The sequence below is a fragment of the Pteronotus mesoamericanus genome, unplaced genomic scaffold (genome assembly GCF_021234165.1).
Source record: "Pteronotus mesoamericanus isolate MK-2021 breed Mesoamerican mustached bat unplaced genomic scaffold, CSHL_Meso_final contig_557, whole genome shotgun sequence".
NCBI lineage: Eukaryota > Metazoa > Chordata > Mammalia > Chiroptera > Mormoopidae > Pteronotus > Pteronotus mesoamericanus.
Window position 1 is genome coordinate 6973150 of NW_026555200.1, and position 27541 is coordinate 7000690.

Here is a 27541-nt window from a genome sequence, read left to right on the forward strand (position 1 = left end):
TACAGTCCCCGTGTCCCAGGTAGGCAGCTACTGGGCCACGTACAAGGCCAGGCCTGCGTATCACTTTGGAAAGACCAGGTATTTAAGAACTTCAAAAGCCACATGCTGAAGATACTGGTGGTATTCATGAGAAAGCAAGTTCCCCACTCATCTCCTGCACTGAGACACTATTCTCAAGGCGGGCGGTTTGCTTCTGTGGGCTCGCGTGTGGGGATGCGCTGGGGGGGCGGGCGGGGGGGACAGGAGTGCGGTTTCCCGGACTCGGGCCAGGCGCACTCCTCCTCTAAAGCAACACAGCTTCCGGAGTTAGGTTTATAACACTTTATTCAGTTCATTTCAGTGGGCAAGTTCCCAGCTAAATTAGCACAGATACAGCGAGGTATTCCTGGGTTAGTGCAGGAGCCGGCGGGTTACCTGGGACTGAGCATCGAGGCCAAGGAGAGCACCAGAGTTTTGGGTCGGGCCTGGCCAGAGTCCCTGGGCCCAGGTGGGGCTCCCACCCCGACACTGACTGCTGCCTCCCTCTCACAGCCACTGGGCCTGTTTCCAACATGATGTCATTTCAGTGCTGACAGGGGAACAGATACCAAAGAAATGGAACCGGTGTCCTGGTGTGCCTCAGCCATTGATGCTTTGTAAGTCACATACTAGCACGTGAAAAGAATTTTAGAATATTCCAGTACAATGGGCCACACAGTGGTAAACCTCTGCGTTCCTCCCTCAGCGCCTCCTTGCCTGTTTCATTCAGACTAATTCCTGTCCTTAGGCCACACAGCCTGATGTTGAAAGTCTCAACAAAAGTCTCTTGGATGACAACAGCCATTTCCAAAGCAGCCTCTTGTGCAACAGTCCAATGCACTGAAGAAAGTAAGTGTCTCTGGTCAGCTGTTTCTGTGAAAAGTCAGCCACCCCTGACCAATGCTAATTGAAAGCATAATTTAACAGACAGACGTAGGATTTGGAATATGAGTAAAAACAGAAACAGACTTCAAAAAGCTATAGCCTCTGAGGACTGGGCGAAATAATGATCAGTTCACAGATGTCTTGCTTGAAGGCTACAAAATTGTTGCTCACATAATTCTTAGAAACATACTGGAGCCCACAGCTGGTGTTCTGCAATCTGTCTCTGGGTAGGAGCGGGGCGGGGTCTAGCCCGAGCCTTCTCTGACCCCGGGAGAAATGCTGACTAGGAAAGGGCGCTGCACCACCCACAGTATTTCACAAGCAAGAAGGCCCTGTCAGGATATAGAAGCTTCACAAGTGATATTACAACTTTAATTCTGAAGGGCACCTTGCATTCCATCTGTCGCTTTTCAGATTTATCTGTCAGGTCAGGAACAGACTTAAGGGCATTTTATTGGGATTTAACTTTTTGGCAAAAGAGAAACTTTGGTCACAGCCATAGTTCTATAAAAATGTTTTAAGAGATTATTTCTGATTAAAATATTTTTAGCAAATGATACAAAACAGTAACACGAAAGTAAACATCTTTGTATCTAATGTAAAAGCAAAAATTCTTTACCAGCATCCTAGTTTAAATATATTGAAAGAGTCAGTAGTGCTCATAAACAGTAGAGGGTTCCCTTGGAGGGAATCGGAAAAGTGGAGAAATAAGGCACAGCATGTCATTGTCACAAACTTCAGTTAGACAGTAGTGTTATCTCTGGAGGCACAAATTGAAACTCTGATTACCCGAAGGTTTAAAATGCGGTTCTGTAGATAAGGTCCTATGGCAAGGATAGCTCACTTAGAAAAAATCCCCTTACCTGGAATTAATGGCAACTAGACAATGTTACTTCTAGGTTGTGACACCCTGAAGTTGAAGGAGCCCTCGCCATCAGCCCGCGTGTACATCCGTAAAGGCACTGTGCGAAATGTGGGCTGCACTGACCACACTTCTGGGTTAGAGTGCATATTTTTAAAAAGGCACATTTTCTAAAAATCAAACTTTACATTAACTAACAGAAAATAAACATTTTAGATATTACAATATGTAAGCTCGATGATAAAGCAGGTTCTAAGTCAAAAATCCTGAAGAGGTGTCTGGAACAGAAGGCTGAGTTTCACTGGTTCTTCACGGAGAAATGCTCAACACTAATAGGCAGGGAAATGCAAAAAAATCAAGGAAAACAGCAGTTTAGTCGTTCAAAGCAAATCCAGAATTAACGATGAACACTAGTCTACATGTGACCAGAAATGCGATTTGGCCCATTTCCCACTAGCGTCTCACCCGAGCTTGCGGAGTGCTAGGGGAGACTTGAAGGAAGAGGACTGAAGATGACATTTTTGTACTGGGCTCAAACGGCAACGGGCTGTTCCGGTGCTGCACGCAGTCCCATTAGCAGTCACAGTAACAACAGGGATGCGTGTATTTGCTTATTTATGTAACTGTCATTATCATCACATGCCAGGCACTGTCCTAAGCGCTTCTTATGTATTTACCAGTTTTGTCCTCAGAACAAACCTATGAGGTAGGTACTCTTACTGTCCCCATTTTACAAATGAGGACACTCAAGCCCAGAGATTATTACCATCCTTTGCAAAGCTCCCCAGCTGGACAGTGGTGGAGCCAGTGCGGTTCACAGGGAGCCCGTGCTTTCAATCACTAGACTACACTGTTTCTCACAGGAGAAAAGAGCTGATGAAAATATGCAGACAGAGAACTGATAGGCCAGTGGAAAGGAGTAAGTTTTCTCTAATTTCAAACCATTAATGTTTACATCAAAAATTAGACTTCCATCGAACAACAATCAACTATTTAAAAGTTACTAAAGAAAATGAAAATCTTTGTAATAAACTAACATTTCTGAGGATATGTTTTGAGTTCTTGCACATGCAATCAACTGTGAACACACAAGTTTCAAGGGACTGGGAGCAGGCGCACTCACCGATGATGATGATGATGATGATGACCACGATGCTGACACCTATGGCCCACATCTGTAAGGGAACACACGTGCATGTCACATTTCAGAGATATTAACGTGCTTACTGAAGAGCGTCAGACAGTATCATTCTAGCCAATGAAAGAAGTTCAGGTGCACTGCAATCTGAAATAATTCACAGTTCTTAAAGCCTACATACAGGGTTCTCAGTTAGGACCCAGAGGTTACTTATCTGCTTTTTATAAACTCTTCAAACAAGCTGGGGCCCTAAGCAGGCGTCTGTTTGTGTATACAAGTTCTCCACACTGGGAGGGGCTACTAAACGTGTCCATGTTTGGAAAGTGTCACTTCTAAACCAAGAGGCAGGACATCGCTTTGGTGGTCCTGTAAAATCTGCTTTGGCCCAGGCCTCAGAGCAATCAGGCAGCAAAGAGAAACAACAGGCATCCAAATTAGAGACTGTAAACTGATCCATATTTGCAGATAGTCCCTATGTACAATATCCCAAAGAATCCAGAGTAAAAACTGAATAGGGTTAATAAACAAATTCAGTAAAGTTTCAGGGTACAAGATCAGCATCTATAAATCAGTATTTCCATCTACTGAAATCAAACTGAAATTAATAATTCCTGCTCTTCTGGAGGGAGCAGTGGCTTTTGAGAGGCTCTTTCCCTCGGTGCGGGGGCCACTCACAGAACCACACGCAAACGGACCACCTACTCCGGCCCTCTGCTGTTAGTTTGTGTTCAGAGCCCCCCGGGGGTGGGTGGCTGGAAGGGGCTTATGCCTGTGATTAAGTCTGGACACTCCCGCATGCTCCTAGGACAGCCACAGCACACGGCGACGCCCCAGTTGTAGGGTGAGAACATGGCGCGCAGTGTTCTGGATTCAGCGTCGGTCCAGATCTCCACGTGTGGGGAGTCAAACTCACCTGCGAAACCGATCTGAGTCTAGTGTCTGTGGGCTTCACCTGCCCCTGAGGATGCAGAGGGCGACTCACTGTGTGGATGAGCGGAAGAGGATTACCTTGCAGTTCTTCCACCAGTACTTCCTCTTCAACTTGGCAGCGTTCGTTTCGAACTGGGAAGCCCCTGCCTGCAGAGCGTCTGCGCGGTCGTCTAACTCAGAGAGCTTCTGGTCTCTCTCCAATACCTTGTCCACATTGACTCGCATGATGTCCACCACCTAAGTGAATATGGCCACATTGAGTTACCCACAAAGAAATGGAATCACCAAAAGTCAGCACTTTATTATTTTAGCCAAACTTTCATTAAAAAGGGAGCCACGTCTCACCGTTTCATGAAATAAACACTCAGTAAACTAGGACGAGAAGGGAGCTTCCTTGATCATGGTATCTCCCTCCCCTGCCAGGCGAGTACAGAAGGGAACTTCCTTAACATGAAGGAGGGCATTTATTAAAAACCCCACAACTGCCAGCCATGCTCAGTGGTTAAAGACAGAATGCTTTCCCCTAAGATGACGGAACAAGACAAGGGTGTCCACTTTCATTGCTGCTCGACAGCGTGCTAGAAGTTCTGGCCAGAGCAATCGGGCAGAAAAGAGAAACAAGAGGCATCCAAATCAGAGACTGTAAACTGATCCATATTTGCAGATATCCCCTATGTACAATATCCCAAAGAATCCACAGTGAAAACTGAATAGAGTTAATAAACCAATTCAGTAAAGTTTCAGGGTACAAGATCAGCATCCATAAATCAGTATTTCCATCTACTGAAATCAAACTGAAACTAATAAAACAATGCCACATACAATAGCATCCTAGGGATAAACTGAACCAAACACTTGGACATCGAAAACTACAAAGCACCGCTGAAAGAAATGAAAGACACGATGAAACGGGGAGACAGCCCACTTTCGCGCGTGGGAAGACTTCATGCTGCAAGGGCGGCAGCACTCCCCAGAGTGGCGGGCACATGTACAGATGCAGCACAGTCTCCACTGGAGTTCCTGTGGTCATCTTTTTTGGCAGAAATGGAAAAGCCAATTCTCAAATGCATAGAGTTGCAAGGGACCCTGCATGGCCAACACAGTGTTGGAAAAGAAAAACAAAACTAGAGAACTCACACTGTCCAAATTCAAAACTCACTACAAAGCTACAGTAATCAAGAGTGTGGTTCTGCCATAAAGACAGTAGCCAAATAGAGTGATGGAACAGACTGAGTCCAGAAATCAACCCACACATCTACGGCCAACTGATTGTTGACCAGGGTGCCAAGATCAATCAATGGGAAAGAAGTCTCTTCAACAAATGGTGATCGGACAACTGATGGCCACATACAAAAGAATGAAGTAGGATCAGTACTTCACTCCACTTATAAAAATGAACTCTAAATGGATCACTGACCTAAGTATAAGAGATAAAATTATAAACCTCGTAGAAGAAAATGTAAGCATAAACCCTTGTAACTTTGGATTTGGCCATGGATTTGACACCAAAAGCAAAGCAACAGAAAAGTAGATAAATTGGACTTTATAAAAATTAAAACCTTTTTTGTATCAAAGGGCATTCATTATCAACGATGTGAAAAGACAATCCACAGAATGGAAGAAAATATTTGCGAATCACAGGTCTGAAAAGGAGTTAATATCCAGGATATTTGAGGAACTCCTTTCCATGACGTTTTTCTGCTTGAGGACCTTCGTGGGATGCCACAGAGACCTCAGCTTCAGGCAGCAGCTTACTGAGTGCAACAGAGAAGTGACCCCCTGCTCACCCGAAGAGTTTGCAGACTCAAATTTACCAGGGAAGTGGCAAGCAGTGGAAGTAGCAGGGGGACAAAGAAATGGTGGCCAGCGCTTGGGATTAATTGAGGACGAGATGGCTGGCCGTCATCGGCGGCACTAGATCACTGAGCCAGGATCCATGGAACACGGAGTCTCCCTGCAAAGTCTGAGCTACCTGCTGTCATTAGCCAAGCAGTCTTTCCTTTCACACTGACTTTGGAATTACATTCAAGGATTGAGCCAAATCCAGTGAACTGATACCATGTCAACACCCCCTGGTGTCTGCAGCTCCAGTACCTTTTGGTCCTCCAGTAAACAGACTGCCCTGGATAAATGGGTATGTGTTTTCTTCGCCTGGTCCAGAATGATCACACCTGGGTGGCTAGTATCATAAGGTGTTTGTGGTCCTAAGAAATAAAATAACTCAGGACTAAATTCTCAGAATATGAGTGTTTTCTAATATCTCAATTGAATTTGATTATTAAAAAACTACATATGATTATGGCAATTTTGTTTTTATTAAATTTTTATCATGTTTGAATATTTTGTTATTCTTTTCTATATTAAGCTAAAATCCAGAATGATTATATAAAGAATTCTTACCATTCAATAACAAAAGAGAAACTACCCAATTAAAAAATGGGCAGTGGCCCTGGTCGGTGGCTCATCTGGTTGGAGCATCGCCCTGGTCCACAAGAAAAGGTTGCAGGTTCGATTCCCACTCAGGGTGTGTATGGGAGGCAACCAATTGATGTTTCCCTCTTTCTCTCCCCCCCCCCTTCTCTCGCTCTAAAAATCAGTGAACATATGCTCAGGTAAGGATTTAAGAAAAAAAAAGGCAACAGACTTGAATAGACATTTCTAAAAAGAGTATATACAAATGGCCATTGAGCACAGGAAAAGATATTCAACATCAATGGTCATTAAGGAAATGCAAATCAAAACCATAATGAGATATACTATTTTATACTTAATAGGATGACTATAACAAAAAAAAAAAGGAAAATAACAAGTGTTGGTGAGGATGTGGAGAAACAGGAACCCGTGGGCATTGCTCATGTGAATGTAAAATGGTATAGTCACTGTGGAGAAGTTTGGCGGTTCCTAACAAATAGTTAAGCACAGAATTACCATATGGTCCAGAGGTTCTACCCTAGATATGTACCCAAGAGAGATGAAAACATATGTACACACAGAAACTTGAATGCAAATGTTTATAGAAGCATTATTGGTAAAGCTATAAGGTGAAAGTCATCTACCGATGAACAGATAAACAAGGTGTACAAAAGCAATGGAATATCACTCAGCCATAAGAAGGAAAGAGGTACTGATCTTTGTTACAGCTTGGATGAATGTCAAAAATACTATAGTAAGTGAAAGGAGCCAGACACAAAAGGCCACATGGTGTATGATCCCTTTTTTATGATCTATCTAGAATAAGAAAACCCATGGAAACAGAGAGAGCCAGTGAGCAGTTACCCAGGAATGGGAGAAGGAAGGACCAGGAGCAGTTACCAGACACGGACAGTGTGTTCTGCGGTGATGAAACAACCGTTAAACCTGACAGAGGTAATGGTTGCACAACATGGTGAATACACCCGAATTCCACTGAACTGGACACTTGAAAGTGGTTAACTATGTTATGTGAATTTCACCTGAATTAAAAAAAACTCCTTAAAATTTCCTTTGGTTAAGAGAAAGCACTCAATTTGATTTTGTAAGTAAACAAAAATTTCATGTAGGATGGAATTAGAATGGGGTTTTTTATCATGAAGATATAAACCTTTCAGACATTCATAAACAAAGCCATCATACCAAAACATCACCATACACTTTACTCATCCATTGTTAAACATAGTTTGGTAACATCACTTTTATTTTTATTTTTAAATTAAATTTATTGGGGTTACTTTGGTTAATAAGATTAAATAGGTTTCAGGTGTATATTTCTATGACACCTGGCCTGTATATTGCATTGTGTGCCCACCACCCAAAGTCAGATCATCTTCTGTCGCCATGTATTGGGTTGGCCAAAACGCTTGTTTAGTTTTTTCCTTACGATGGCTCTAGTGGTGCTTAGTTGTCTTTAACATCATTTGAAACAATTTTGTTAGACTGCATTGTGACAGCTCTCATATCAGCATGCATTTTAAAAAAACTTTAAAGAATGGGTGAATTTTTGTGCAGCCATTTGAATTTGAAGATGGAAGATATGCAACATTTTCAGTGCATTATGCTTTATTATTTCAAGAAAGGTAAAGAACACAACTGAAATGCAAAAAAAGATTTGTGCAGCGTATGGAGAAGGTGCTGCGACTGATCGAACATGTCAAAAGTGGTTTGCGAAGTTTTTTGGTCCTACTGACATTTTGCCCGAACAATTCTTTGCTGTGGAGCTGCCTTATGCATTGGAAGGTGTTGAACAGCACCCCTGGCCTCCACCCACTAGAAGCCAACAGCGGGGGAGAGCCGACATACTAAAAATATCCAAAATCAACAAAGTTACTGGTGAACATGAAAAATGTGTTTTTTATAGAAAAAAAAAAAAAAGACTTTTTGGCCAACCCAATATTCGGCCCCCAGTTTAACATAAGTTTAACGCTGCTTTTTAAGGCAGCTCAGGGCAGAAAGACCAAGATATCCTTGTTGGTAGTGATGGCTTTTAGGAACATGGAAGTACTAGCTTGAATTTCTCAGTCTGCCACTGAGTCTGCATATATAGGGCAGAACAAAGATGCTGTGAGCATCCTTGAACTCAAGAACTCCACAAATAGAGATCTGTCAGGCTGGAGCAACTTGCCAGCATCTGCCCTCTGTATGCCAATGGGCACCAACAGGAGCAGAATTCTACAGAGGCTTGAGCAGGCTGGGTAACTAGAGAGCCAGGCTACTGGAAGAGCACACTGATGAAAAATCTGGTTAGAAGCACTGCTGTTGGTTTGAACAGTTGATAGACCTAATTCTGAGAATCCTATAACCCTGTTTTATAAAGTGGCTCTCTTTTTTCCTTTTTTTTTACTGTGGCAAAATATACATTATAAAGTAGTTCTTGAAGGAATGTTCTCAGGGAAGGGTATTTGCATTTTAGGTATGTGATTTGTCACAGAAGAACAGGTGTGAAATCAGGAGAATCTGTCTCCTGCTTAGATCAGGGCTTCTGGAGTAGTAGGGGACAAAATTCTGTTACATTTTGATAGTCAAAATTTACTTTACATCCACACTTTTATGATACTTTTTCTCAACAATTACTGCCACAGCACTCCCCTGTGGATTTAAAATTCATCTTTTCAATATCCTGGAGCCATACCTCATCCACTTGGTTCTGTGTCTGCTGAAGTCTTCGATTACTGCCAGCGGCAGTGCTGGGACCAGCAGGTGCACCTGTCGACCTGAAGCACGGAAAGGCAGGAGCATTAGTGAATTATCATTGCGAACATATTTTTGTAAGTATGAAGCTGTTAGGAGTTTCAGAACTAAAGCAGAAAAAGAAACCCTTCCTGCAGCAATGAACAATGGCTCTCATGACATTTCTTCTAATTCTTCTGCAATTTCCAAGATTCACCCACATGTTAAAAGTGACCAGGGTCTAAAGTAAAGGTGTAGTAATAGGATCTGCCCTGTATCACTGAGAAAACCTGACCCTAAGATAGATAAACTCTACTTTCCAATTCTGTGTCTCTCTTTAAAAGCCATCTTCTATTTAAATGCACTCAGTACTCCTCTGATCTTCTCATTGTGGCAAGAACTGTTTCCATAGTTATGAACAGTTACAGAATTCCCTTTTCGGGGGCGGGGGGGAGGAATACAGTCATTTACAGAAACAGGGGGCAACGCTCCCTCTCCTAAGAGGTTACTCATCTTTAAAACCCTCATCAAATGCTTTATTTATCCCCAGGCAGATCTTCTCGAGCACTCTGGGTTTGAAGTCCTTATTGTTCCCATGACTTTGTCGCCAATGCTTTGACTACACACGTTCGCGCGGTCTTGCCTTCCCTAACAGAGCACAGGCTCCCGTGACCCAGAGGGCTTCCCCGACTCGCGGCTGGCACGGTGCTAGAGGTTCCCTGGAGGGCCCCTAGCACGCCTCTTGCATACCACAGCCCCCGATTCACTGATGCGACAGGCAGTATTCTGCCATGTGCCAATGACCACCTCTGCCTTCCTGTGCCTGATAGAAGGTCGGGTACCGGGGCATTTTCTCCACGCATTTTCTCACTTGGTCCTTGTAACTGTTTGAGGGGAACACTACTATTACCCCCGTTTTATAGATGAGTAAAGTGAGGTGTAGGAAGTCATCGTAGCTGGCCGTTGTGTTTAGACCCGGCGCTGTGTAACTCCACGGGTCTAGATCTTCCCACTGTGACCTACCGGCCCAGTGGCCTCAGTGTTGACACCCCAGAGTCGTGTTCCTAGGAGGCACCCAGGGGAAGAACGCATTCCTTTCTCCTCTACAGGTGAGCAACGAACAGGCTGGAGGGGGAACTGCGGGATTCTTGACAGCAGTTTCTAAAAGTTACCGCGGTTTCTGAACGTTTGCAAGGGCCACTGCGGGAGAGGGAAGTCCCAGAGCCATCCCCGAGTCCACTCTGACCGTCGGTGCCTCAAGACAGGGCCGAGATTCTTTCCCTTGCAACCCCCGGAGCCCGGCACCAGGCAGAGCGCACCGAGACCGCCGTCCTCTCGGTGGGGACGGGGAGGAGGGAACGGACGGCAAAGGGGCGGGGACGGAGACCGGACCGCGGCGGGCGGGGCGGGGCCGCTCCTTATCCGGAAAGCCCCCAGCAGCCTCGCCTCAGCTCCTTCCGGGTCCGCCTGACGGCCGCGGACCCTCCGGGGCGGTCGGCAAGGCCGGGGGGTCGCTCCGCCCGTCTGCAGCCCACACCCCGGGGGCCGCCGCCCACCCGCAGGCCTCGGGAGCTCGTCGCAGGCCCGCGCGGCCTCGGCCCGTGTCCGAGCGGCGGCCGGCAGGAACCGGGCCTGGCGGAGCTCCCAGTAGCGTACCGTCCGCCCCCCGGGACTGAGGCCGCCCGGCTTCGCCTCGCGTCACTCACATTTTGGCGACCGCGGCGGCGGGCGAGTATCGGCAGAGCGGCGGAACGAATCCCGAGGCCGGGGATCTGGGCGGGGCGGCGGCGGCGCGGGGCGGATGACGTCACGGGGTGGGCCCGGAGGAGTGGGCGGGGCGCGGAGGGGCCTGTCGGTGGTGGGCGGGGCGCCGTGGGCGGGGCGCCGTGGGCGGGGCCACGTGCGTGCTCTGGGGCAGTGGGGCTCTGGGGAGGTTGGCCTCGCTGTGGGCGGGAGCCTGGTGCGCCTCGTGCGGGTCGGTGGCGTGCGCTCAGTCTCCGCCGCCGCCTGCACCGGCGCTGGGGAAGTGGTGCTTCCACACTGCAAAGGGACTGTGCAGGTAAACGAGCATCGGCCGTTTCTCTGGCGGCGGCAGTACTGGAGACAGCCTGTGTGTTCTTGCTCAACTCCCCGCTTGAACCTAGTGGTCCCGCGGACACCGCGTTTTCGCAAGCAACCTGTTAAAATGAAATAGGAAGTCCGTTGGGTGTACTCGTCACAGACATTGATTGGACTAGCTTCTTCGCTGTCTTCGTATTCGCGACAAATATTTGTCGTTGCGCAGGCCATGTTATAATCTATTTCCACGAGCCTTGGCATCAGGACATCAGGGACTAGTTTCTACAATGCGGCCTTTCTGGGCCCCTAGCACAGAGTAGGTCCTCAACTTTTGATCGCACGGAGGCGGAGGCACGCTTCTGATTGCAGAGGGTTACTTTGCAACGTCTTCCAGTTGAACCTGAAAGCATTCCTGCCCACAGACAACTTCGTTAAAAAAACCAAGCATTAATAGGTCAACTGGCAGATGAGAGGAGAAACGGACAATAAACAGTAACTTCTCTTTCCCAACTTTTCATGGAATAATTTGAAAAGTGAACTGTTAGTGTACATTAGAATGAACAAGAGAGGGTCACAGAGGAGATGGGATTTGAGTTGGTAACCAAAAAGAGAACCTTCCAGGAGAGGGATGAGCAAACGTCATGAACAAAGGTAACAGTGGAAATGGGCATGTTTTGCACAAACCAACCCGAGGGCGCAGGTTGGGGCACAGGTGAAAGTGAAGATGGAATAAAGGATGAGGACAAACAAGAATGGAAAATGGCATTTGCAGGCGGCGGCTGTAGACACCATTGCGGCCCTGTGCAGGTGGGCGGACGATCGTGCAGGCGGTGTCTTGTCAGTGTGGCTGAGATGGGGTCAAAAATACAGGTGGGAGCGGGACCCAGGGCGCAAGGCTCTGCGGGAGAGGGAATGGAAGGATGGCAGCGCACTTGGAAAGAGAGGCAGTCGGCAGCCAGCCGGCAGGTGCCTTTTAACAAACTTAAGAGGACTGTCACTGAAGAGGGGAGTTTAGACTGGCCTGTCTTTCAAATAATTGCACAGAGGTGAACGATGGATAGGCTGAGTGATGCCCGAGAAGAGAGTTGAAAAGCAAGCGTCCTAGAAGACTGGCCCTACTAAGCAATGTTTTCCTTCACAAACATACCCAAAGCCATGTAACATTCAATATCAAAACATCGTATCTGATGGAAGGAAATACTTGAGATTATTTCATATTGTTGGAAAGATGCCGATCACCATGGACTGCAGTATCAGGTCAAGTTAAAGCAACACACACACACACATAATATGGGGAAATTTTCTTCGTTTTTAATTTACAGCAGAAAGAATATAAAGCATTCAGAAAACATTTTCCATATTTTAAGGGCAATTCAAAACATTTTGCATGGTTTCCAGCAGCTGAGTTCTTCAACAGATCCATTGATTCAACGATGCTTTACATGCACAATTACAAAAATAAAACTTACAAAAAAGAAGACATCTAGACTAGTTTTACATGCAAGTCTCAGGGACCCCCCATTGGGCGCCAACTACTGTGTGGAACTGCCAGAAGCGACCGTGCAGCCAGAGAGGGGTTCGAGTTAGTGTCTTTTATTTCGTTCACACAGTACAGCTGATTTCAAATGGGTAACAAGAATAGCAATTAAATCTTCAGGAGACAGAATAAGATTAGCTATTAATTTTATAATGAAATCCTACTCCTGGCACTTGGGAATTCAGATTATCCAAGAAAGCTGCGCTTATCTATCATCTTATATTCAAAATTAAGATTCACAACCAAGAAAAAGCGGTCAGAAATGCTTCGTTTCAGTGGAAGTGTATTTGTCCCTCACCTAGGATTCACAGTTGTACTGCTACTTCCTATCCCCTCCATGAGAACCCTTCTAACTCTATGTAAGTCTTTATCTTCCAGAATTTTCTAACTTACTTGGCTAATAATGTAGCATGTGAAACATTTAAAAAAATAAAACAAATGTGAGGGTTAACGCAAACCCACTGAGGTCATTACTCTTGTCAAAAGATCGGTTATTTGTACCATAATAAATGGAATGAACATCTCTAAACTCAGTATTAATATAGGATATTCCGAGAGAGCTGGCTTTCACATTCTATTCCCACCGATGAATGCAATCGTGTGTTTGAGTTACTCAGTGTCCTCCTATAGGTCAAATTGTGTAAAATAATAGGTGTCCGGGGACTGCGACAGCTGTAACATAACCCACACATGTAAAATAACGAAGTTGAGTCAGCTCGGTTTACAAATGTACAGATGGCTCCTCGTGGTGGGGCTGTCACTGTTGTCAAAGCTGATCACAAGCAGTAAGACATATACTGTACAGGAATTTGAGGTTGGCAGTGAAAGGAAGGAATTAAAAAACAAGTACAATTATAGAAAAGGCACCAAGAGCACTGACCCCAGTTTTTACCACAATCTTTTTGTACCTCCCTCCCTTCTGGAGACGCCAGTTTAAAAGCTTATTTGTGAATATTTTCAGGCTTCACAACAAGCCTGGAGTTTAAACGTACAGTTGGCAGCCAGAACCAAGAAAAAAAAAACCTGTAACTTCAGCTTCACACCAGCTGGTCCTGAAACTTAACCTGGGGCTTTAAACTGGCATCAGCGAATGTGAACTTGATTCTCTCAATTTAGCATTAGTAGTTTGATTTTTAAAAGCATCAGATTTCTTTGGCTCCTCATTATGTGAAAATAGTAATACACCATGACATGCCTACAAGACCAGTTTGCATCTTCTTACATTTTTAGCTATTTTTTGTGCAATTTTTATTACATTTTCTGATTTCCAGCAGGAGATATGAAAACGTGAGACATTTTTCTGCCTGTCCTACTAGCTCTTTTGTCAGGTTTGGATCGTTCTAAGTGTTCCTTATTGGAGCAAGTGGATGGTGTTAAGCTGTATATTGATTCATCTTATGATTATCTGTTTAGCAAAAGTAACTTAATTTTTTTAAGCAATATTAGCATTCACATTACTTGGCACCATTGGCAAAAAAATTTTAAATAAAATAAAATAAACTCCTGGTAGCCAAAATTAAATGTAAACATATCCTTTTTTTAAGTAATGTTACTCTGCCTTTTTTCCTAAGTCTAAATACAGTAGCTCTTTTTTTTAAATTTTTTTTTTGCGGTTTAGTCATGCTTCAGCAAAATGTTCTTCTAAAGAACATTTAAAATAAAGTACTCTTATAGTGAAATAAAGTTTTTTTTGTTTCATTTTACAGACCATAGCCACTAATGCTTTGCTTTTGTTCATTTCTTTTTTCTTGATTTCATGCACATATCTCTTTGATTTACTATGTACAATATATACAAACAATACATCCACATTTTTCTTGCTCATTCGGACAAAACTATACAAATAATTTTATCTTGCCATGTTATTGACTTTTGTGAATAAAATATTTAGCAATTAATATAATCCCTTTCAAATATTTTTCACTTTCCATTTCTACCTTCTATATACACACACTGCTCAGTTTGGATGAGATAGAGCCCAAAATATGGAATTTACTGGCCAGAACGCAGCACCACACTGGTCTTTTAGGTGGCAAATGTCCAGGCAAGGTTTATGACTCCTTAGAACGACTAGAGTTTCCAAGGTTACTTAAAAAAGCTACATGCTTTACCAATTCTCTAAATAATTCTCATTGCACATGAAAGTAAGGCAAAAAATTAAAGTGCTGAACATGAGAAAAGGGACAAGATGATTACTCGCAGGTTCCTGGGAGGCGGTGGGACAAGAAAATGAGTTCTGACTCTAAGCTGCTTCTCGCTCTTTCCCGCGCATCACCCGTTTGCCACACACCCGCCCCTCTGCAAATTTCCACAAGACATTAAAAACCTGCAGATTGTAAAAGTTGCATTAAGTGTGCTGTAGAGATTAAACCAAACAAAATAAAATAAACACAGTGAAGGAAATGCGAACACACGGACCCAATAAAGGTTGGTGCGATTGAAGCGCTCCACTGACAACGAGCCCCCAACGTTCAGCTTCTTGGACGTGACTGGCAGGTGCAGGGACCGCGTCCTCTTGTTGCTAGTGCGTCCCCACCTTTTCTTAGCTATATTTTTGGTATAAATATTTGTACAGTTCCACACGATGTTTGAATACAGCCCTATGTGAGAAGGAAAACAGCTTCTTCCCAAGAAGAGGAAGCCTCTTTCGAATTCCTCCTGGTGTCTTGTTTTCCCCGTGATCCAACAGAAGGTTGAGTTCCAAGGTGTCTTGCTGATCAAATTAAAAGTTGTCCATGAAAGTGCAAATGCAATGACCAAAACATTCCTGTTAAAATCCTGCAGCTGATCTCCCCGAAAGTGCAGAGGGATCGTGTGTGTGTGTGTGTGTGTGTGTACGTGTGTTGTTGCATGTCTCTGCTAAAAACAGAAATGAAAACAGTCTGAAAAGCAATGTCACATTGCTAAGGGATGCTGCTGTATGTCTTCAAGTTCCTTGGCCTTTTTCAATTCTTTCACTCTGGAAGAGAAACAAAACAAAATACCAGGTGATAACTACATAGTGAAACTGACCGAATCCAGGGAAGGACATTACCACTCCCTCCAAAGTAAAAAAAAGAAAAGAAAGAAAAGAAAGGGAGGGAAGGAAGGAAAGAAGGAAGGAAGGAAAAGAAAGAAAAAAGACAAAGCCCACTTGAGGGCTGATGGCAAAAGAAACTCCTGTTCAGCTGGTGGGGAAAATACTCAGAAGAGGAAGACATGACCCTTCCTGAAACGTGGCTCTACCGTCATGTGCTCTGAACACAGTCAAACCAAAACCTACTGCATTCAATCAAGTGTGACAGTAACATGTCATCTCAGAGAATTGTAACTGTTCAGTGACTTTCTTTTCCGCCTGGCGGGTCACCATTGGTGCCCTCTGCCTCCACGCGATGCGAGGCAGGGAAGCTGCACACGCTCTGGCTTAGCTTCTAGTACCCGGGGAAGCAAGTCCCCGCTTCGTTCACAGGCTCAGCGGCTGCCGGATGTCCCCGCCCTGACCTCACACCTGCGCGCCCCTGTGGCCCCACTCCTGTGACTTCCGTGCTGCTGGCTTTCCTCCTGTTCCCCGGTGCAGCTTTAAACGTCCTCCGCCACCAGACAGGCTGCAACAGGGCGCGATGCCTCTGAGGCACGTGAAGTCATCAAACACGGGGTAGTGACCAAATTTAAATGAAATTGTTTAATAAAGCCATGGAAAGTTCACAGCTGAAAATTATCTAATTATCACTTCCAGTCTTTATTTTTTAATATGAAAATCTGCCATGGTGTTTGAATATGGCCTCCTGATGTAGATGGGGTATCAGGAAGAGGCTGTAGCTGTGAAGAGCTCTCTTTATTACTGACCAATCACTCAGATCTTCCCTTAACCTCAATGATCAAATACAAGTGTGGCTTTGGGGTCCAACTTCCAAAGTCAGAGCACGCTGCATGTGTCATAGAGAGTTTGCAGCACCAAACAAATGGTAACATTTGTCTCCCAGACATGCGTGCAGAGGGTGACTGCAGCCAAAGAACAGTGGCCGTTCCTCAGGACGCCTGGCTCTACTCCAGCAGCATGACAGGTCTGGCTTGGTTTTCTCACACGGGCCTGAATGGGGCCGGCAGTTTCCCAACACGGCTTCCGGTCTCCAGGAGAAAGGCCCTTCCTGCCCCCTGCAGGTACACCAGCACCTCTACATTTTATTGAAAACAAATGCTGGTTTACTTTCTCGATAAACTCGAGCAGGAAGAGAACATTCTGGGGAGACAGGAATGAGCTGCCGCTGCGTCACGTGGGTGGGGACTCAGTGGGATGGCGGAGATGCCGCAGCAGCAGTTTACGAAGGCCATTGCATTTAACGCCTCCACGCAGAATCATTTCTCAGTGTCCTGCAAAGTTGATACAATCTTTTCAAAGAGAAGGTGCTCCCATTCCGAAAACAAAGCTTTATCATTTTATAATTGGTAATATTACAAAGAACTATGTTGGCAAACTTGCTTGTCTGATTTACTAATCTCGGCAGGCCCAGTGTGATCAAACTGCTTTCAAAATGGTGACATCCTTCTTTCTTAACAGGTACACACTGCTATGTTCATAATTGGATCCAGGTATTATTACTTAATTTTAAGTTTTATAATTAAATAGACCATGGATTATTAAATTTTCGGGTAATTTGGATATTACCGCACAGAATTGTGCATCATTATTAGTCCCTAATTTTAGATGTCTGGACTTGATCAGTTAATGGCTCTTTAAAAATTGAGTTTTAGAGTGAGAAAGGAAGGGGGAGAGAGGGGGAGAGAGAGAGAGAGAGACAGACAGACAGACATCGATTTGTTGTTCCACTTATTTATGCATTCATCAGTTGCTTCTTGTATGAGCCCTGACCAGGGATTGAACCCACAACCTTGGCGTATCGACGACGCTCTAACCAGCTGAGCTACCCGGCCAGGGCTAAATGGCTTTTTAAAAATTGAAACATGCTGTATTCTGTGTTCAATTTTTAAACATGCAATATCTAAACTAGCAGCTCCTGGGCTGGAGAAGTGCAAGGCATGCAGTGATGCCACGCGCCCTTGGGCATGCAATGTGTCTGCTCAGCGCAGACCTGGCCGCGGGCTCAGGGCAGACGTGCATGCGGCTGCGGAGGCTGTGCTCAGCTCCGCCCACACGGCTCGGTCACAGGTAGGCAGTGATGGCTCCGGCCCTGCGGAGACCTCTAGCATCGGGAGAACTCCTAACTCAGACCCTGGCCGCGTACACACACAGACAGCCGTTCACGGTTTTTCTAAAGTGAAACAGGAATGCTTCAGAAATACTAAGTTCATCAATGAGATGAAATAAAAGGAGACGGAGTATAACCGGAAATGTTTTATACCGTTTCATCCGAACATCTGCCATCAGCTGGTGATAGGTGTAACTGAAACTTTTTTTTTAGTTAAAAGGGTCACGTTTGTTTTTGCACTTTCTCTCTGAACTAATTATAATGTCAGCTAAGTCTCCCTAAGGTTTGCGAGTCGCCGTGCAAATACGCGGCTATCGGACGCGGGGCAGCCCGGCAGGCGCCGAGAGCAGGGGCGGCGCGCCCCCCGCACAGACGGCCGCAGCCGTCCGGGGGACCCAGACGCCGGGATTTCCGGGGCTATCTTCAGATACAGATTTAACTCCTGAGCCCAAGCGGGAAATTTAGTTGCTAGTTCAGCGTGAGGTGTTCAGAGTACACTGGCTCATAGCTGAGCTCGAAAGAGCTGGAGTGGCGTACTTTTTTTTTTTTAAACAGAAAGCCCCTGAGGGAGGGCGTGGCGGGACGGAGGAGACCGCCTCTGTTCTAATGGCTGTGCCGGTCCTTGGTGTTTGTTCCCTTCCCTGGGCCTCGCGACCTTGACGGCCTGTCGTGCACACAGAGCCAGCCTGGCGGCCCCACTGCCTCTGCCATCTCAGGGTGACAGGCATTTTTTTCATGTTCTTATTTTTTTCCCCAAAAGACCTGGTGGAAAACATGCGTTTGGAAAGCGTCCGTGGCCTGAGGGGAGTATGCTGTGGAAATGGACGACAATCCCACTTTCTCAACTCTAAGATGTCACCATTTATGACGCTATGTTGATTTTACGACAATGTTTCAGAGGAAAAAAATACCTCCCCATAATATGTGCTTGTCTGTTTTCAACAGAGATTTCAAATGTGGAAACAGTGGGTCTAAGAATGAAGGACAAGAAAGGGCTTAAGCCTCCTTCTCCACCTGGCAGCCCACAGGCCTCCCCGAGGCGACCGCTTCTGAGAGTTCAGGTGACACGGGAGGCTTTTTCTGCGACCGGCCCCGGAGCCCAGGCGGCGCGGACGTGGTGGAGCGAGGGCAGAGCACTGGGGGAGACACGGCACCTGGTGTTCGGTCTGGTTTTGTTGTAAATCAAATGTCAATCCAGTAAAATATGTTTGAATGTTACATTGCCTCCAAAGAAACAGAAAACAGTGAATTCTATTCCTGAGGTAGTTTAGAACAACGTCTGAACCTAGAATTTTTGTTAACAAGTTCTAAGAAATAGATGTTCCAAATCAGAGTAATTCCAATAGTTACAAAATTTGGTTGTTTCTGTGTCTTAGTCAACACACGAGTAATCATCGAAAACGCACAGGGCAACTAAGAGTGTACCCACCACAGTGAGGATCCGCCCCCAGAGGTGAACAGTTACTGCCTCTGGGGATTCTCCTTGCTTAGTTGTGTTTGCAGAATATTCTGTACAGAGTATGTGCTCCATCTGTGATAATAATTCTTTGTGCTTGCTATACTTTCAAAAAACAAGTTTATAAGATGTTTCCTATCTACCTGTTACCACTGTCTTACAAATGTTGTATTCGCATGACATAAAAAAAAAAACGGAAAAAGTCAGTGGAAAAAACTAAATTCTATAAATCAGAACCAAAGTCAACTGATTGAACTGGTTTCACTGGTATTATCTATATTGCCCACATATGTTTTCAGTGTGCGAAGTTGGTGAATAGAGACCAGAATTTTTGAAATTGGAATTATTCTTGAAAATCCAGTATCTACGGTCACCATTTCTACAGACCTTCGAATACAGATGTTCAATAAACACTTGTGGGGTTAGGTTGCGCAAACTCAGCTTAGGGTTACTGAGTTTGGGTTCTCAAGGAATTATAAGAGTTAAATTCACCCAGCGCTAAGGAGGAACTGAGCTTGACAATGTCCAGGCGACCTAAACACACAGCCTATTAGACTCACACTTCCTTCTGCATTTCATTGCACAGAAGACAGCAAGGCAGTCTTCTGGTGGTTGTGAAGAAGGTCAGGACAGGAGAGAAACTGGGGCTTCTGCAGGCGCAAGGCGGTTAGGACTAGGGAGAGCGGCAAGGGCCACATTTCTGAGCCTCTTTTCAGTGACTTGGAAAACAGCACTCGCACCAGCAGTTTGGAATCCAGGGAATTAGGACAGCGAGACTTTGACCTGTGACCATCCAACTGTCAAAACTGAAGACAATCCCAGGATCTCCCCGAGCATTCTAGGCTGAAGGTACCCCTTTGGGATGTTGTTGCAGTCTCAACCACAAAACAAAGAGAAAGAAAAAGAAAACTTGCATCGTAATGTACTGACGTGATGTATAAGCAACAGCACTGAAAGCCAGCAAAAGCCCACGGGGTTTATTCCCATCAGACGTCCGGTGATAACTTATGAATCAATGAATTAGGCCTGCCTCGGAGACTTGTAGCGAACAATGGCTCATGGGTAAAGCGTAGGCAAAAGCTGCTTCATTACATCTACTCAGTAACGCTCAGCCAGAGAAATGTGTTATGAGTCAGTGGATTTCAGCAGGTATATTCTCGCGATGCTGGACGTCAAAAAATACAGGGCAGCCAGACGCGGCTTTCGGGTTAGTTACCTGTTGCTCTGAGAGCTGCAATGGCTTGTGGGGGGTTTAGGGAAAGAGAGATCGTGCCATTTTCCAGAAATCTCATTTGGATTGCAAAACAAAAAAGACAGAGAGGCCCAATAAGAATGACACAGAGCATGTTGTCTGCAATTTAACACACACCACTGTGTTCCAAAAATATTCATTTCCTAAAAGAGGCAAGTGAGACAAAATTACTGGAGGTTTCAATTACATCCACGACGACACATCCCACACTCAGTTCCTGACTCCTTCCTGAATCTATCGGGCTGCTTGGAAACTGTACCTCTTGTCAAGTGTAACTAGAGAAGTGAGATATCGCTAGAACAATTGCTGACCTAGAAGGCTGCTTACTTATTGCAGTTAAACAGTGTACTTTCAAGGCATAGCTGGAGAAGTGTCTCTTGGGTAAAAGTATCAATAACAAAGCAAATGTATAAGCCAAGCTTGGCGAGGGCCAACTGAAGACGTTTCCCAGGGCCATGCGCAGTGCTCGGCGCTGAAATCACTACTTACCGAGGCGGCCGGTGGCAGCCGACCACACAAGGCGTTTGAACACGGGGGGCAGATACAGAAGAAATCTTCGGTTTCAGAACTTGTGCCCAAGAACTGTTACCTTTTCTTCCTCCAATATGAGCTCTTTTACTCCAGTGGGACTGCTCCCCTCTTTACTGAACATGGGTAACCAAGCCAGCAATGTATGAAAAGCAGGGTATTTCAGTACCAGAATTCCCACTGTTGGCAATAATGCCTGTAGTGACTGCTACGGGTCACAAAGCCCTCTCCCAGAAACGCCGTTCCCTACGGGGAAGGAGGGCTTTGTCCATGGGTCGCGCTTCAGCGAGGGGTCTCTCTGATCTAGGAGGACACTTTCTAATACCCACACCCACACACACAGACGTCCTGGAGAGAGAAGGGGAAGCCATTTCTAACTGGAAAGAGAGGCAGTGTCCTTTTCCATGTCCCTACCCTGAGGACACATCGTTACATAATTCCATGATTTAGCATTTCCTTTACACGTACAGTGTCTGGTTGTCTGCTATAAAGCGGACCAACGTCCTGTTACATGTACTGAAAACCCAACCGCAAGGGCGCGTTTTCAGCAGGTGCACTTGTTTCCTCAACCTTAGAAATCCTTCAGTCACTTGCTGAAAGTAGTGTAACTCCTAAGTTAACTGAGAAAGTAATTAAAACTGTTGGCTCAAATCCTGCGTGTAACCGTTTCTCTGAGGTGGCCAGCTACTGCATCCAGGACAACCCCCCGCCCCGGATGGTGTCAACTGGAAACTCCATGGTCAGGTGGTGGCTAAACTAGGGGCCACGCCTCCGGAAACAACAGCTGGGCTTGGTGAAGGGCTCTGGGTGCTTTTCTTAGTCTTCCCCCGTGAGGACGAAAAGTGGGGAGCATTTTCTGACTGTGATGCTGCTGGACTTGCCTGTGGTGTCTTAACGCCAAGGACTGACATCGTCCGCCTTTTAGGCGGCCTTCTGTTGCGTTAACCTAGGAACTGGGGTCAAAAAGTGCTTTACAAACTCTGTGCCATAATATTTAATTAAATTTTTACATATTTCTTTTGATGTGTAAACCTTCCATGTCTCACGTGGTTTACCAATTAATAAAAGAATATCACCTTCTTTGACATAAACTCCAGGAATATAAATTCTCCTCAGAGAATGTTCGCTTCCAAGAGCAATCTTAACTTCCGGGCTCCTGGAGGGCGGGCCTTGGTGGCAAAGAGAGACAGAGAGCTTCCTGGTCATCAGACAGAGCCAAAGGCGGGCTCCTCCTCAATTCGTACGGTCAGATGATCGTGACCGTGAGGGAAGAACCCGTAGCTTCTCAGCTCCGCGCTCTCAAGCCCCCAAAGGCCGAGCGGCAGGAGGATGCTATGAAGCTCCACTGTGCGCGGAGGATTTCCAGGAGCCCACAATGGGATGCAATAGGCACTTGAGACACTGAGGCGGGACTCAGGTTGGCATTGAAAAGCACCTTTCGAAAATGTGGTCTTAAAAATGATCATCACTGCGCCAGGATCTAACAAGCTTCCAAAGTGCATAAGCAACCACTTTTACTAAAATGTCGGCTCCTTGCAGCAGACTTATGTGAATTGACATAACATGCAAGACAGTGTAACTTTCAGTTCAATTGACTACGAGGGCATGCATCTGTTTTCTTAAATTTTTTTTTGCCTGGACAGAAATATTACCTACATATGCAGAGGGTGAGAGGGAGTAGGAAGAGAGAGAAATGGAGGGGGTTGTCCCCCATTTCTCCTCTGTTTTGAACACAGCCATCTCTGAGCCGGCTCTACCGTGTGAGACACGAACTCTTTCAAGAGCCTAATTCTAAAGAGGACTTACTAGTTAAATTCTCAAATGAGTGTAGCTGCTTTAAAAAAAACAAAAAACAAAAACACAACATAAATGGTTTCTTCAATGGCTAACCATGGTTTTAAATAGGTGAGACTTTAAATCTTTTATAAAAATAAGGTCTTGATTTAGGAAGAACGTCTAAAACCCCAGTTCTATGAGCACTGAGCGGACAAAGGATGGCCAGTGGGCCGGGCCAGCCTGGGCCCTGTCTGTGCAGTAGGGACGCAGTAGGGACTCGGTAGGGACTCAGGGGAACAGCCACGCCCCTTGATTAGGAACCGCCTGCGGCTGCCTGAGGGCTGCCCGGGACGAGCTGAGTGGCTGCCGGAGACCATGGCCTTTTAAGAAAAAGTCTGCGGACCCTCGGCCTAAAATAGAAGGTATAAGAATAAGCGCCAACGCAAATGAAGTTCGACGGGAACTAACATGCCTAGAAACCTGTTCCGAGGTGTGCTCTCTGCTCGGAGACCTTACGGGTGGCTGTACAAAGTGCCAGTGTGAGGTTAAGGAGGGAGATTGGAATGCAGCTGAGTGGACAGCGAGAACTCTTATCAGGACTACGTGTAAGACAAAAGTTGATGAGCTCATCTAGATTCAAGCTGCATTTGCTGACTTCCAGTCTTGGTTTTTAACCAGTTTTCTGGCACTAAATTCTTTGCCATCACTTAAGCCACGTTCAAGCCCCGTCAGGCCCCTGTGCCTGCTGCCAGGTTGGCCCCGTTGTCCTAGGACCGGCCGAACACCAACCCCTTGTCATTTCCTTATAATACCAATCCCGGACCGTCCACGCCTCACTGCAACATAGGACACAGGGATTTAAGACACCACACACGTTCTCTTCATTCAGCTTAGCCGCCAAATGCTGGACGTCACGCTCAGTCACTTTTATAATGAACGTCCGGGGTAGATTCTGAAAGGGCAGCTGCGTGCTGACTTACCTCAGAGCACCGGGCAAAGGGAGATTTAGAAAATAAAACTATTGGGACAGGGTAACGGAGAAATGGTGATTCTAAACAAGAAATGGGTTAAAAAAAAAAAAAAAAAAGCCAGTATATCACCTAGTGAGCCTTCCTGGCTTGGAAATTTGGACTCAGCAGATGAGAAAACTGCATGTGGCAAATGACCTCCGTCACCAATGACCACTTGCTTCGTGTTTTCCTACAGTGCAGCCTCGTTTCGATTCAGCTCGAACCAGAGCCCTTTCTTTACACCGGAGGCTGCCCCACCAAGCCCTCGGCGTGCCCGGCGGCCGTGTCGGCAGGTCCTCCCCTCACTTGCTCATGCACCTGTCCGCCTACTGTTTGTGACTGTGTTCCGGTTGTATACAGTAGCAGTGTTAGTAGTTAGGGTTAGTTTGACCCGTATCTCATTTCATTCACAATGGATGTGAAATCACTGGCATACCTGGCTGCAGCCCCATGCAAGCAAGCAAAAAGCAAAATACTGAAAATGGAAGAGAAAGAGAAACTGGCTAGCAGGCAGCTACACTCACCCTTTTGTACAGCCTATGGTCCACCAGGGGGCTTCAGACAGTAAAACAACACCAAAGAGCTATTAGCATGTGAGGGTCACAACAGAAATCTTATCAACAGCTTTATGTCAACAAAGAAGAGGGTTTAGAGGGGTCCTTTTGTGGAAAGAACGGCGAGCAGTGGTTGGGCACGTGGCGCGCACCGGTGGGAAACCCCCCAATTATTTCTAAGTCTAAACACACGGGGGTCATGCGTGTGAGAGCAACTCCGTACGAGTTGGGTCGCCCCTTATCAATCCCTGAAGACGCGACCTACCTACTTTTCTAAGGGGGGTCACGGGAGGTTTTCTATTTTAATGCTTCTAAGGGACAAGCCACATGACGGCTTCTCTTAAAATAATATTCAGTAACCCAGAATGGAACCAGGGTTGCACTCATCCAAGGGAAAGCGTGAGCTCAAACTTCCAGGATGGGCCCTCGGGGTTCCTTCAGGCTCCTCCCTGACCACGGGGAAGCGGGAGTGATGACTGGTCGCGGGTGGTCAGTTTACAGGGGCCACGAGAATCTGCCCGCACACTTTTCTGAAATCTGAACTGGAAAAGGGCAAGTCACAAAAAGAGCCAAGAGGGCCTTTAATCCCAAATTGAACAGAACTCAGTCCACAGTCTGATGCTCTCTTCATAACAAACTTTCTTGTTGGCCTGATGAGGCTGTTCCTAGTTAAAAGGTGAGCGTAGGGAAGGCAAACCTTCCTGAACTTCTTCGCTCCTAGTTAACACAGAGACATCTGAGAGCCTGGGGGAAGCGGCCCTTTGTAACTCAGCCAGTGGAGGCACAGGGCGGGCTTTGGCCAAAAAAGAGAAAAAAGAAAATGTTCCTAACCACTGAGGTTGCATTCCCCCTCAAGGGTTTCAAAGCGTGAGGATGAGATTAGAAGAAACAAGGGAAATTCAACATGCGAGCCTTTTGGTTCATTTGAAATGGCCTAGAGAAGAAAAAGGGAAGGGCGATTTTCTTAAAAATAAAGTCTGTGGGTAAAGCACACGCCGCAGCGTCAGCCGTGGGAGAGAGCCCCCTGCTCTGGGATTCCGCAGGAAGTGGGGAGGAGGGCAGAGGGCTGGCCCTTGTGAGAACATGTGGAGGGGGCCCGGGGCCAGCCCTGGGGCCCTCCCGGAGGGGAGGGGTCTGCTCCTTCCAGGGCAGCGCCCTGGTGCCCAGTGAGAGGCAAGTGTGCGCAGCAGACAGACAGGTGCTCGTGAGGCCTGGGGGCGGGGGGGGCGCTGATTTCATCGTGATGCAGCTCATGTTTGGGTCTGCCTTTCCCAGCAGGCCTCGCCCTCGCTGCAGCGCATAGATACTGCAGTGCATCGGTGAGCGCATCGCGTGGACAGCAAACGGGTTCCCCCGGCCTGGCTGAGTGGGCGTTAACTTCTTCCACAGCTTCCTAAACCGTATCCTAAAGGATGCCCTTTTATCGTCTTCACTGTTGCTAATGTGTGGCTCTGGGCACGGTCCCTTCCACTGTCATGGAAATGAATTCTTTCATTAATTTGGGTGAGAGGACAAGGAGACAGCCCCTCTGATGCCAGAGTCAGCAAGCAGATGGCTTTAGGGGTAATAAACGCAAAAGTAAAATGACACCTCTGAGAGATCAAAGTGGACCTGAACACTGGGGCTTTGGGGTCAGCTGGACAGGACTAGACAAGATGTTAACAGCTCCCAAAGCACAGAACACTGGGACCATGGGGACAGTCATCTAGACACAGCCCCGATGCCACCGTTCCTGACGCCAGACTGCATTTGCCTAAGCAAAGGAAACGCGACACTTGACCAGCCTCCCAACCCCCATCTAAGTGAGGACCTAGTCCTCACCGATAAAACTCCCACCAAGGAAACCGGAGCAACTGCCCGAGCTCCGCCCCACGGGAAGGTGCTGCTTCTACGCTGGGCCTCAGAACCCATGAGATCCTGTTGAAAAGGTGCCCGCTCTCGCTCTCGGGTGCGAGCCCTTTCCTAGAACTTCCCTGGCGCCTCAGCAGGCCTTCTGTCAGGGCTGGTTCCACGGAGCCTGTGAGCTGCGACATGCCCAGCAGAGGGCAGCAGCTGCCTAGACACTGCACGCAGCAGGGCCCCGGGGAAGGAAGGAGCGCCTCCGGCCCGTCCTTGAGAAGACCTGGGCCCCACAGCGGCATGGTGGGGGCTTTAGAGTGAAGAACGGCCTGCGGTGGGCCGCATGGACAATGGGTTAAAGAGAAACGTGGATCACAACCTCGTCCGCCTAAGCTGTCCTTACACCGAATTCAAACAGAAAGACGCTAGCAGGAGGTTCCACTGTGAGCGTGTCTGAGCGGCAACCAGAGTCCCAATGGCAGCAGCCTCGTCCCTAGCAAAGGAGTTCCACTGTCCTGATGCCACTCAGGAGGCTTACCCTGACCCTCTGTGGGGGCGTGGGGAGGCGGGGTCAGCGTTACACAGGAGTTAGCAGGTGGCTCAGAGCATGGGGCTGTTTCACTGGCTGCGCCGCGTACAGCGTATGTGGATGAGGGTCAATGTACCTGTGGCGGCAGCGTCGTAGGAACCTCATTATTTTTCGAGCAGCTTGATCCTGCTTTTTGGTTAGCAAACTGCTCCTGAAAAAGAAGCCAGAATATTAATTATTGTCAGAAGAGGGGTGCTCTGAAGCTCCATATGTGGAAGTTGAAAATGAATCAGCGGGAACACAGGACTTTTCCTTAAACAGGACGTGCAGCCCAGCTGCTAGCAGGGGCACCCACTGCCTCCAGGGTCGGGGCGCGGTCCGGGCGCTACCGGGAGGAGGAAGGGGTGGTTCCGAGGGAGACCGTGTGGGCGCCAAAAGTCAGGCGTCACGGAACTGTTCCCCTGCCGTAGTGGCGGGCCAGCCTTGCTTAGAGGGCACCTGGCATCCTGCAGTCTTAAGCTTGTTTTGTTTGGAAGTCGATCCACCTGACACTGATACTCTCTTTGGGGTACGATTTTCTCAGCTTCTTTCGTAAATGCGCTTTACTGTGCTACACGTTTTTGCTATACTCCCTCAAATGGAACAGCTTAACTCTACTCGCCCAAGGCCTTCCGTGGAGCGATGCTACAGTTCAGATGACAACAGTAACAGCGTAGAGACCTGGGTCCTGCCGAATTCTGCTATGAGTTGAAACTGGGCAGAGACATCAAAATACTTGGGTGGGAGGTGAAGAGAGAATGAGCTTAATAGACAAGAGCGGGCGAGCGACACTGGGGTAGCC

General features: G+C 46.7%; 2 protein-coding genes across 2 annotated transcripts in view; both read right to left on the reverse strand.

Moving 5' to 3' along the window:
• Window positions 1-311: 311 nt before the first annotated feature.
• On the reverse strand, window positions 312-10772 carry VAMP3 (vesicle associated membrane protein 3). Its single transcript, XM_054579828.1, has 5 exons — window positions 10682-10772; window positions 8938-9019; window positions 3912-4070; window positions 2889-2940; window positions 312-2094 (listed from the first exon to the last, which is right to left on the reverse strand). Coding segments are annotated over exons 1-5 (315 nt in total). The 5' UTR covers window positions 10684-10772; the 3' UTR covers window positions 312-2074.
• A 1428-nt stretch (window positions 10773-12200) lies between these two features.
• The window catches only part of CAMTA1 (calmodulin binding transcription activator 1), a 723509-nt gene continuing 708168 nt past the window's right edge, over window positions 12201-27541 (reverse strand). The window contains exons 22-24 of the mRNA XM_054579829.1: window positions 26837-26911; window positions 24303-24333; window positions 12201-15529 (exon numbers count right to left, since the gene is read on the reverse strand). Coding sequence (XP_054435804.1) covers window positions 15497-15529; window positions 24303-24333; window positions 26837-26911 — 139 coding nt within the window. The 3' untranslated portion in view covers window positions 12201-15496. The remainder of the gene's footprint in view (window positions 15530-24302; window positions 24334-26836; window positions 26912-27541) is intronic.